The sequence below is a fragment of the Miniopterus schreibersii genome (genome assembly GCF_964146895.1).
Source record: "Miniopterus schreibersii genome assembly, chromosome: X".
In the NCBI taxonomy this organism is placed as follows: Eukaryota; Metazoa; Chordata; class Mammalia; order Chiroptera; family Miniopteridae; genus Miniopterus; species Miniopterus schreibersii.
In genome coordinates this window covers 97,733,939-97,746,685 of record NC_138104.1, presented here as the reverse complement: position 1 = coordinate 97,746,685, position 12,747 = coordinate 97,733,939, and the positions used below count along the sequence as shown (strand labels likewise).

The following is a 12,747-nucleotide window of genomic DNA, read 5'->3' as shown; positions in this document are numbered from 1 at the left end:
GATCTTACATGATGAATGGGACAAAAGATGGACTTATGATATACTGAACAAATGTCTAAACTGAATCAGATTACTGGTGTAGTTTTTCAGTCTATTGGTAATGTGAGGCAGTTTTCCAACCAAGCAATCCAGTAATTCACAGGGGGAATACAGTTATGTATTTTTTGTTGTTGTTGTCCATTTCTGTTTTGTTTGTTCATTTATTTTTTTTTTTTATATTCCACATGTAAGTGAAATCATATGGTTTTTGTCTTTCTCTGTCTGACTTGTTTCACTTAGCACAATACCATCCAGGTCCATCCATGTTATTGCAGATGGTAAGATTACATTTTTTTTTTTATGACTGAGTAATATTCCATTGTATATATGTAAACTTGAATAACATGTAGCTAGTTTTACAGATTACTACAGATAAACTATAAGTAAAGATATGATTTCTGGTATAAAACTGTAATATTATATTAAAACAGAACATCTATAAGAGCATCTGTTTTTAATCTATTATGGAAAAATAATTCACTTAGGCCTGTATCTTTGAAAGAATCAGAAAAGGTTGCAAACATTACATTAGTGTTATTTAAATAATTATGTGAAACAAACTAATTATGTAAAAAAAAAAAAAAAAGTCCAGCCATGTTTTTTTTTCTGAATAGCTTTGTCTTGCATATACTAGGATATCAGTAAATATTTCTGAAATAAAGTGAAAGTGATTTGATTTTATCCTCAACAATGTTACTGAATTTCTTTCCTATAATAAAAATCAACTATTTCATTCAAACAATGGGGCAGGGCAGGAGTTTGTGTGAGCATCACCAGCAATCAGGGGTAGATTCAGCTTTAAGTAACAGTTCCAATACCTTAAAGAAAAGAATAGTAATGACACCTCTAGACAGTTTCCACGTGAAATGCTTACTTATTCTCTGGAGATATGAGCAGCACAGCAGTTAAGAGTATGAACTTGGAGCCAGAGTGCCTGGGGTCAACACTGGCCCAGCTACTTTCACTTTAGTTAAGTGAATACTCAGATTTTTCACCAGCACCCTACATCTCAAAAAATTATTATAAAGATGTAATGTATAAGGCTATGCAAAACATATGTGCCTGGCACATAATATCAGATAGTGATGAAGATACTGAAGATTTTTATTACTATTAAGTATCTACTAGTAAAGTAATGTTACTACTATTAGTCTTTCTGCTCCTAGAAAGATCAGCAAATAGCCTTCTCAAGCCCAAATACAGGCTATTTTGGCATGGTAGTGTTAGGAACACATTTGGAAGTAAACTATTCAGCATTAGAGGCAACCTTTCAGAGCCTTTTACTAAGAAGGCCTGTCTCTGAAAGCTCATATTCTGTGAAAATTCCTAAAAATTAAGGGTACACTACCTCTTTATAGAATAAACATCTATCTTCCGATTCTCTGCAAACAATGTCACTCTAAAAGCAGAGGCAATCTACACAGAGGAAATCTTTAGCATCTGTAGTGGCTTAGCCCTGACAGTCATGACTCAACTTCCTCAACTTGGCACTTTCTCCAATGTGATACTCTCAGGGGCTGTTACTGAACATGGAAAACTTAAGGGGAAAGAGAAACACACTGATTTAAAATCACTGTTTTTAAATATACCTTCACTGTTTTTCTGCATTTGGAATTCATGGGGACCGCTCTGGGGAGATGATGTATCCACTAGTGCTGAACCTGAGGAGACTGGCACACCATCAGGAAAATTCTTGGAGACTGCGGTATCAGTGATTATAGGATCTCCACTGGCAGGATTCAAAGAATTGTCTGGATTTAGTGGTGAGTCCTTGGTAATGCCTTTTCCCTCAGAAGACAAACGTTCTTCTATAAGAAAAAAGACAAATGTGATTATCTTCAAAAGACTTACAGTTCAAATACTATTAAGAGGTCAAAAATCTCCTAATCTCCAATAACAGTGCACTTAACCCATGCTATAATGAACCACAAATCTTTACTACAAAATATATGGTCATACCTTCCTTGGTATTTATAGTAATGGACACTGTCCTGATACCAAAATTTATTCTATGACATCACCTACAATTCTCACGGCAACAATCCCTTACCAGACCTTCCACCAAAGCTGTTAACTCCTCACTAAAGTATTCACACAACTAATCATCAAACTATTTGTTATAATATGATCACACAATTGGTTTCTAAAATTCGCTTACTACTTGGGCACTTAAAACTTTCACTGGAGAGGAAGACAGATCTCAAAAGGAAGAGGGGTGGGAGGACTGGAAGAAGGCTGGAGGAGCAGGGGGTGGATGGAGAAGAGGAAAGGGGGGTGGAATGGGGGACATCTGTAATAGTGTCAAATAAAAAAAAGAGACTTAAACCCCCCAAAAAAGAACTAATCGACAAATTCTGTAAAGTTGCAGGATTGGAGAACTTTAAAAAAAACACGCATGGTGACTTCCACAGGGAAGAAGGGTAGCAGGAGGTAGAAGGAAAAGGGGGTATGAACGGTCATGTAAGAAGAATTGATCTGGGGTGGTAAACATATAATACAATATACAGAAGAACTATTACAGAATTGTATAACTGACACCTGTATACTTTATAAATCAATGTCACCCCAATAAATTCAATTAAAAAAACTTTCACTGGAGAAAGGTACAAGGTTCTATTCCTCTTTCTATCAGCTTTTAGCAGTTAAAGCTGAATGAAAATTTTACAGCAACTGTTTGTTTTTAATATAAGTGGAAAAAACAACTGTGTCTTTCAGAAGGGAATCAAGTCCTCAACAAAGCTGTGAAAAAAATAGCTTACTTGCCAAATAAATTACGAAAATATACACCCTACCCTCAACACCACAATCCAAGAGCATAATCATTTATAGATTATGGTGGTATAGAATTACTTTTCTTCTCTGTCCTGAGGCATGGAAACACTATTTACCTTGAGAGGCATGCATCTCTGTTTTGCGGAACTTAGGAGAGAGAGGAGCAGCATCAGAGAGAAGTTGATGAGAAGGTCGCTTAGTAGTTTGTTTTTTGGTTACCTCTTCCTCAACTGTTGTTTAAAAAAAAGTGTTGGTTATAACTAAGATATTCTACATTGTGATATCATCGGCATAAAGCACTTATTTCTAAGGCATTTTTAATCTATGACTTCATAACAATTTATAAATTATATAATAGTGTAAGAAAAACACGTGCATTTCATTTTATTAAATATTTTAGTTAAATCATGTTCAAGAGCTGAAATCATTATGTCTTGGGTTTATTTATTCTAGGGCCATGGCATATCTGTAAAGATCTCAGGAGGCAGGAAGGCAACCAATAATAATGTGTCTAAAATGTGTTCCCATGAGCAAGAAAAGTTCAGAATTCAGAGGAGTTAAGCAAAAGATAGGGTACAATGAACAGCCCATTTCACAGGCAACATCGCTGGCCTAGAGCTGCCATTACAACCACTCTACTGGTTACCTATCATTCAACCAAATGCATTTCTAGCTGAAGGACCACTCTTTAAGGCATGATCCTAAAAGAAAAGACAACTCAAATTATCAATTACATTCTAAATATTAATCCATATCTTGATTTAATCTAAAACTCAAAGGAAAAAGACACTATGATAGAAATCTTCAAAGTCTGATAATAGACCTTAAGTGAGAACAACCAAGGTCAAATTTCACTTGGTTCTAAATGGTTGGGGGCGAAGGTATGCCTCTCAAAATCATCTCATAAACCACCTTTAGCCATCTAGTCATTGACTGACTACTGACAAATCTAAGAAAGTTATTACTACTTGATTTTATTTTGAATCATGGACTATAAAACCAAGGGGCAAAACATATTTTAGTAAATGAAAAATATTTCCAAAATTACAACATTTAAATGAGAAGAAAATTAATAATTGACATTCTCATACCCATTTAATGACACAGAAAATTTGAATACAAGTAGAGTTCTGCATAGGTATTTATTTTCCTCAGAATCTTAGCAAGATTAGAAAAAGTCTTTAGTTCTCTTTTACTTGTAATACTTTCTGTATGAAAAGTTTATGAAACTGGTGTATGGTCTACTATCTGGTGCTGCTACAAACATAACATTGACTCTTGATTTTTGCAACTGGGTATTACAACAACCTCAAGCTGAAAACTGTCCCTGCAGAGATAACTAGAAAGGTCCAGATAATCTTTTAAATTACCATTTAAAAAGCCATCATGGAGAGGGACTTCCAAGGCGACTGATTAAGAAATTATTAAAATCCTGGCTTTCATCAAAATAATGAAAACACTAAAAAAATCTGCTTTTCCAAAACTCTGGAAATTAACTAAAGGATTACAGCAATCCAAAAATCATTTATTCAGCAAAAAGTGACTAGAGTCAAGAAAGACTGGGGCCCAGCTGGGCGTGGCTCAGCGGTTGAGCGTCAACCTAGGATCCAGGCGATCAGGGTTCGATTCCCGGTCAGGGCACATGCCCGGGTTGCAGGCTTGATCAATGACTTTCTCATCATTGATGTATCTGTCTCTCTCTCTCTTCCTTTCCTTTCCTCTCTCTGAAATCAATAAAGATATATTTTTTTTTTAAAAATGGGAAAGTCAATGGCATTTTAATATCCCTAATACCCTGCCCTTCATCTAAGTTTTGGAATAGACTTGCAAACAAACACCTTTGCAAGTATACTAGCTATGAAAACCAGCAGCCTAGCCATCACTGGAGAGGACAGGATGAGTTAGGAGCTCTCCAACAGCCACAACCCCAGAGAACTATCTCAATTTGAGCAATCTTACAGATAACTGAAAATCTCTTGATCTCAGGGCTCATTTTATTTCACCTGAATCAGAACTGGATCTGTCTGAACAGCTATTGGCAATTGCTTAACAATGCAGCACCTGAGACAGCAATACCAGTTGGGGCACATAAGAAGTAAGCCAAAAAGCTTAAAAGGAAAACCTAGAAAATGAGATGTTTATTAGGGTGAAAAACACTGAAATATTCCTGGGAATCTAGATGGCCTTATGCATGCTCAGAAAAGTAGAGAAGGCCTTCATCTTTCATTTTCTTGAAAACTTTCAGACTATTCAAATGAGACTTATAAACTGCCTCCTAGAGTACTGAAGATAACTGCCAACACACAGACACATAAGACACCTTGGCAGGGAGGGGGGACATAGCAATAGCTGGCATTTAAAGAAATCCCTCTCCAATCATTAACTGGCCACTAAGACAACTGAGAAGACTTCAGTAGTCATAGAAGACAAAATTAGCCTAGGAAAAGTCAAAAATAAGACACAGAATGTCACTAAACAAACAGAACCAACAACAATACGCCCTGCAGATGGGGAAGAAATCTAATGATCAGAGTTACTGCATTACATCATTTTAAAATTCCAAGACTTCAACTGAAACATAGGGACATAAGCAAAGAAACAGAAAGGAATACAGCATACACAGGGAAAAACAAATGTCAATACAAACAGCCTCTGAGGAAGCCCAGACACTGAACTTACTAGACTAGACTAAGATGTTAAATAAGCTATTTTATGTACATTCACAAAATTTTTAAAAATACAAGAGCATGTAAGTGGTATGGAATGAATATTTCTTCCCATTCCTGGGACATGTAAATACTATTTACCTTGAGAGGCATGCATCTCTGTTCGGGGGAGTTTAGGAGAGAGAGGAGCAACATCAGATAGAGGTTGCTCAGAAGGTCGCTTGGTGGTTTGTTTTTTGGCTATGTCCTCTTCAACTGTTGTCAAAAAAGTGTCAGTTATAAAAAAAATATATACAGAATTTTCATACCATTGGAATAACACAGCTATTTCTAACGCATTTTTTATCTGTGATTTCATCAACTATTTATAAATTATTTCATCTTGTATAAACAACGGGCTCATTTCACCTTAATTATTTCAGTGACAACATATGCAAGAGTTAAAAGCTTTATGTCAGGGTTTTATATATTCTAAGGCAATTACATATTTGTAGAGGTCGCAGGACGCAGGGAGGCAACCAATTATAATGTGCCTCAAAATTGTTCCCATGAGTAAGAAAAGTTCAGAATTCGGAGGAGTTAAGGAGAAGACAGGATAAAAACAACAGCCCATTCAATAGGCAAAAATCTTGGCTTAAGGCTACCATTATGACCATTCTACTGGTTATTTCTCATTCAACCAAATGCATTTCTAGCTGAAGGACCACTCTTTAAGGCATGATCCTACAAGCAAAGACAATTCGAATGATCAATTACACTCTAAATATTCATCGATATCTTGATTTTACCTCAAACCCTAAGGTAAAAGAAAGTATGAGAGAAATCTTCAAAGTCTGAAGTGAACAAGCAAAGTCAAACTTCACCTCTTTCTAAATGGTTCGGGGCCAAGGCATGCCTCTCAAAATCACCTAATGAGCAACCTGTAGCCATGCAATTATTGAATGACTTCTAACAAATCTAAGACAGCTATTACCACTTGATTTTATTTTTATCGACTAAAAATAGAACCAACGGACAAAACATATTTTCTTTAATGACACATATTTCTACTACTAGATTATTTCAAATAAAAGAAATAATTGACATTTTCATACCCATTTAATGATATAGAAATTTTGAATAGAGAATTATGTATATATATTTGTTTCCTCAGAATCTTAGCAAAATTACAAAAAGGCCTTTCTTTCACTTGTAATGTTTTCCGTATGCAAAGTTTATGAAACTGGTGTATAGTCTACTATCCGGTGCTGATACAAACATAAGGTTGACTCTTGATTTCTGCTTCTGGGTTTTATAATACGTTACAGCTTAAATATGTTGCTGCAGAGATAACTAGAAAACTCAACATTATTTTCAAACTCCCATTTAAAAAGTCGTCATAGAGAGGCACTTCCAGGGAAATGGATTAAGCATTGCAGAAAATTCATGGGTTTATCAAAATAATAAAAACATTGACAAAATCCACGTTGACAAAACTGTGGGTAGTAAATAAAGATTAAAACAATACAAACAGAATTTATTCAGGAAAAAAAGGTTTAACATCAGAAACTATAGTAATTCTGTGGAATTTAGGCTTCCCTAATACCACGCCCTTCATCCGAGCTATACAGCACACTTGAAAACAAATACCTTGGCAAGTATACTGGCTATGAAAACCAAAAGCCTAGCCACGACTGGAGAGGACAGGATGGGTTTGGAGTTCTCCAACAACGCACCACAAAAAGGTATCACAATTTCAGCAATCTTGCAGATAACCAACAATCTGTGATATCAGGCCTTGTTTCATTTCACCTGAATCAGAACCGGCTCTCTCTGAGCAGCTATTGGCAATCCTCTGACCTTGCAGCTGCCTTAGGCGGCAGTACCAGTTGGGGCCCAAAAGAAGCTATCCAAAAAGCCTGAAAGGAAAACCTGAAGAATAGATATCCATTTGGGTGAAAAGCACTGAGATATTCCTGGCAATCTAGACGGTCTTAAGCATGCTCAGCAACGTAGTGGTGGCCCTCATCTCTCATTTACTTGACGACCTTCATACTCTGCACAAAGCAGACTTGTAAACTGCCTGCTGGAGTTTTGAAGGTGACTCCCAGCACACAGACACACACACACACACAAGACTCCTGGTAAAGGCGGGGACACACAACACTCCCAGGCGTTGAAGGAAATCCCTGTCCAATCACTAGCTGGCCACTAAGACAACTGAGAAGACTTCAGTGGACACGCATGGCAAAAGTTGCCCAGGAAAAGTCATTCCACTAGTCTAGGAAAATCACTAACCAAACAGCACCAGCAACAATACGCCCTGCAGAAGGGGAGGAAATCTAATGATGGCAGTTACTGCATTATACCATTTTAAAAGGCCCAGTTTTCCACTGAAACGTAAGGAGACTTTCAGCGATACGGAAAAGTATGGCCCCTACACAGGGAAAAACAAATGTCAATACAAACCGCCTCTGAGGGAGCCCAAACACTGGACTTACTGGACTAAGACTTTTAACGAGCTATTTCAAATACGTTCAGAAAATGTTTTAAAACCACAGGAGCATATGTAAGTGGCATAGAAGGAATATTTCTTCCCAATCCTGGGACATGTAAACACTATTTACCTTGAGAGGCATGCATCTCTGTTTTGGGGAGCTTAGGAGAGAGAGGAGCAACATCAGTTTGCTCAGAAGGTCCCTCGGTGGTTTGTTTTCCAGCTATGTCCTCCTCAACTGTTATCAAAAAAAGTGTCGGTTATAACTGACATAGTCTAGCATTTTCATATCATCGGCATAAAACACATGTTTCTAAATCATTTTTCTACTATGACTTCATCAACAGTTTACGAATCATTTGCTTGTGTATCACCCACACGTTCATTTCATTCTATAAAATATTTCAGTGGCATCATATTCCAGAGTTTAAAGCACTAGGTGTGGGTTTAATTTATTCTACTGCCATCACGTATCTGCAACATCTCAAGAGGCAGGGAGGCACCAATTATAATGTGTCTAAAAATTATTCCCACCAGCAAGAAAAGTTCAGAATTCAGTGGAGTTAGGGCGAAGGAAGTAACGGTAAAATGAACAGCCCACCTCACAGGCAACAACCCTGGCCTAAAGATGCCATTACAACCACCCAACTGCTTACTTATCTTTCAGACAAAGGCATTTCTAGCTGAAGGACCACTCTTTAAGGCGTGATCCTACAAGCAAAGACAGCTCGAATGATCAACTACCCTCCAAATATTCATCGATATCTTGACTTAACCTCAAACTCTAAGGAGAAAGGAAGTACGACAGAACTCTTCAAAGTCTGATAATAGACTTCAAGCGAGAACAACCAAGGTCAATCTTCACCTGGTCCTAAATGGTTGGGGGCCAAGGCATGTCTCTCCAAGTCATGTCACGAGCAACCTTTAGCCATCCACTTGTCGACTGGCTACTGACAAATCTAAGAGAGTTATTACTACTTGATTTTATTTTGAACCATCGACTATAAAACCAAGGGGCAAAACCTATTTTCGTCAATGACAAATAACTTCGAAAATTGCAACATTTAAATTAGAAGAAAAGAAAGCATTGACTTTCTCGTACCCATTAGTGATACAGAAAATTTGGCTATACAAGCACACTTCTCCATACATCTTTGCCGTCCGCAGAATCTTAGCAAGATTACAAAAAGTCTTTGGTTCTCTTTTCCTTGTAACGCTTTCTCCAAGGAACGTTTATGAAACTGGTGTATGGTCTGCTATCTATCTGGTGCTGCTACAAGCATGATGTTGACTCTTGATTTCTGCTGCTGGGTATTATACTACGCTGCAGCTTAAAGCTGTTGCTGCTGAGACAACTAGAAAACTCCAGATTATTTTCAAACTCCCACTTTGAAAAGTCATCATAGAGAGGCACTGCCAGGGCAACTGACTGAGGGCTTCTGAAAATCCACGCCTGCACCCAAATAACAAAAACACGGGCAAAGTCCACTTTTCCAAAGCTCTGGATGCTGCCTAAAAGATCACAACAATCCGAAAATCATTTGTTCAGCAAAAAGTGACTTAACGCAAGAAAGAATAGCAAAGTCTGAGGCATTTTAGCGTCCCCACTGCCATGCCCTTCACCCTACTTTGGGAGCACACTTGCAAACAAACACCTTTGCAATATACTAGCTATGAAAACCAGCAGCCTAGCCATCACTGGACAGGACACGATGGGTCTGGAGCTGTCCAGCAGCCCCACACTGGGAAACGATGACAATTTGAGCGACCTTGCAGATAACCGACAATCTGTGATATCAGGCCTTGTTTTATTTCACCTGAATCAGAACCGGCTCTCTCTGAGCGGCTATTGGCAATCCTCTGACCTTGCAGCTGCCTGAGGCGGCAGTACCAGTTGGGGCCCAAAAGAAGCTATCCAAAAAGCCTGAAAGGAAAACCTGGAGAATAGATATCCATTCGGGTGAAAAGCACTGAGATATTCCTGGCAATCTAGATGGTCTTAAGCATGCTCAGCAACGTAGTGGTGGCCCTCATCTCTCATTTACTTGACGACCTTCATACTCTGCACAAAGCAGACTTGTAAACTGCCTGCTGGAGTTTTGAAGGTGACTCCCAACACACAGACACACACACACACACAAGACTCCTGGCACAGGCGGGGACACACACCACTCCCAGGCGTTGAAGGAAATCCCTGTCCAATCACTAGCTGGCCACTAAGACAACTGAGAAGACTTCAGTGGACACGCATGGCAAAAGTTGCCCAGGAAAAGTCATTCCACTAGTCTAGGAAAATCACTAACCAAACAGCACCAGCAACAATACGCCCTGCAGAAGGGGAGGAAATCTAATGATGGCAGTTACTGCATTATACCATTTTAAAAGGCCCAGTTTTCCACTGAAACGTAAGGAGACTTTCAGCGATACGGAAAAGTATGGCCCCTACACAGGGAAAAACAAATGTCAATACAAACCGCCTCTGAGGGAGCCCAAACACTGGACTTACTGGACTAAGACTTTTAACGAGCTATTTCAAATACGTTCAGAAAATGTTTTAAAACCACAGGAGCATATCTAAGTGGCATAGAAGGAATATTTCTTCCCAATCCTGGGACATGTAAACACTATTTACCTTGAGAGGCATGCATCTCTGTTTTGGGGAGCTTAGGAGAGAGAGGAGCAACATCAGTTTGCTCAGAAGGTCCCTCGGTGGTTTGTTTTCCAGCTATGTCCTCCTCAACTGTTATCAAAAAAAGTGTCGGTTATAACTGACATAGTCTAGCATTTTCATATCATCGGCATAAAACACATGTTTCTAAATCATTTTTCTACTATGACTTCATCAACAGTTTACGAATCATTTGCTTGTGTATCACCCACACGTTCATTTCATTCTATAAAATATTTCAGTGGCATCATATTCCAGAGTTTAAAGCACTAGGTGTGGGTTTAATTTATTCTACTGCCATCACGTATCTGCAAACATCTCAGGAGGCAGGGAGGCAACCAATTATAATGTGTCTAAAAATTATTCCCACCAGCAAGAAAAGTTCAGAATTCAGTGGAGTTAGGGCGAAGGAAGTAACGGTAAAATGAACAGCCCACCTCACAGGCAACAACCCTGGCCTAGGGCTGCCATTACAACCACCCGACTGCTTACTTATCTTTCAGACAAAGGCATTTCTAGCTGAAGGACCACTCTTTAAGGCGTGATCCTACAAGCAAAGACAGCTCGAATGATCAACTACCCTCTAAATATTCATCGATATCTTGACTTAACCTCAAACTCTAAGGAGAAAGGAAGTACGACAGAACTCTTCAAAGTCTGATAATAGACTTCAAGCGAGAACAACCAAGGTCAATCTTCACCTGGTCCTAAATGGTTGGGGGCCAAGGCATGTCTCTCCAAGTCATGTCACGAGCAACCTTTAGCCATCCACTTGTCGACTGGCTACTGACAAATCTAAGAGAGTTATTACTACTTGATTTTATTTTGAACCATCGACTATAAAACCAAGGGGCAAAACCTATTTTCGTCAATGACAAATAACTTCGAAAATTGCAACATTTAAATTAGAAGAAAAGAAAGCATTGACTTTCTCGTACCCATTAGTGATACAGAAAATTTGGCTATACAAGCACACTTCTCCATACATCTTTGCCGTCCGCAGAATCTTAGCAAGATTACAAAAAGTCTTTGGTTCTCTTTTCCTTGTAACGCTTTCTCCAAGAAACGTTTATGAAACTGGTGTATGGTCTGCTATCTATCTGGTGCTGCTACAAGCATGATGTTGACTCTTGATTTCTGCTGCTGGGTATTATACTACGCTGCAGCTTAAAGCTGTTGCTGCTGAGACAACTAGAAAACTCCAGATTATTTTCAAACTCCCACTTTGAAAAGTCATCATAGAGAGGCACTGCCAGGGCAACTGACTGAGGGCTTCTGAAAATCCACGCCTGCACCCAAATAACAAAAACACGGGCAAAATCCACTTTTCCAAAGCTCTGGATGCTGCCTAAAAGATCACAACAATCCGAAAATCATTTGTTCAGCAAAAAGTGACTTAACGCAAGAAAGAATAGCAAAGTCTGAGGCATTTTAGCGTCCCCACTGCCATGCCCTTCACCCTACTTTGGGAGCACACTTGCAAACAAACACCTTTGCAATATACTAGCTATGAAAACCAGCAGCCTAGCCATCACTGGACAGGACACGATGGGTCTGGAGCTGTCCAACAGCCCCACACTGGGAAACGATGACAATTTGAGCGACCTTGCAGATAACCGACAATCTGTGATATCAGGCCTTGTTTTATTTCACCTGAATCAGAACCGGCTCTCTCTGAGCAGCTATTGGCAATCCTCTGACCTTGCAGCTGCCTGAGGCGGCAGTACCAGTTGGGGCCCAAAAGAAGCTATCCAAAATGCCTGAAAGGAAAACCTGGAGAATAGATATCCATTCGGGTGAAAAGCACTGAGATATTCCTGGCAATCTAGACGGTCTTATGCATGCTCAGCAACGTAGTGGTGGCCCTCATCTCTCATTTACTTGACGACCTTCATACTCTGCACAAAGCAGACTTGTAAACTGCCTGCTGGAGTTTTGAAGGTGACTCCCAACACACAGACACACACACACACACACACACACACACACACAAGACTCCTGGCACAGGCGGGGACACACACCACTCCCAGGCGTTGAAGGAAATCCCTGTCCAATCACTAGCTGGCCACTAAGACAACTGAGAAGACTTCAGTGGACACGCATGGCAAAAGTTGCCCAGGAAAAGT

At 39.2% G+C, this 12,747-nt stretch overlaps 1 protein-coding gene across 1 annotated transcript in view; it reads right to left on the bottom strand.

Annotated features, from left to right (window-relative positions):
• SCML2 (Scm polycomb group protein like 2) overlaps positions 1 to 12,747 on the bottom strand; it is a 102,245-nt gene that overhangs the window by 4,590 nt on the left and 84,908 nt on the right. Inside the window, exons 12-14 of the mRNA XM_081125876.1 lie at positions 5,619 to 5,732; positions 2,928 to 3,041; positions 1,629 to 1,847 (exon numbers count right to left, since the gene is read on the bottom strand). Of these exons, the coding sequence (XP_080982002.1) occupies positions 1,629 to 1,847; positions 2,928 to 3,041; positions 5,619 to 5,732 (447 nt within the window). The remainder of the gene's footprint in view (positions 1 to 1,628; positions 1,848 to 2,927; positions 3,042 to 5,618; positions 5,733 to 12,747) is intronic.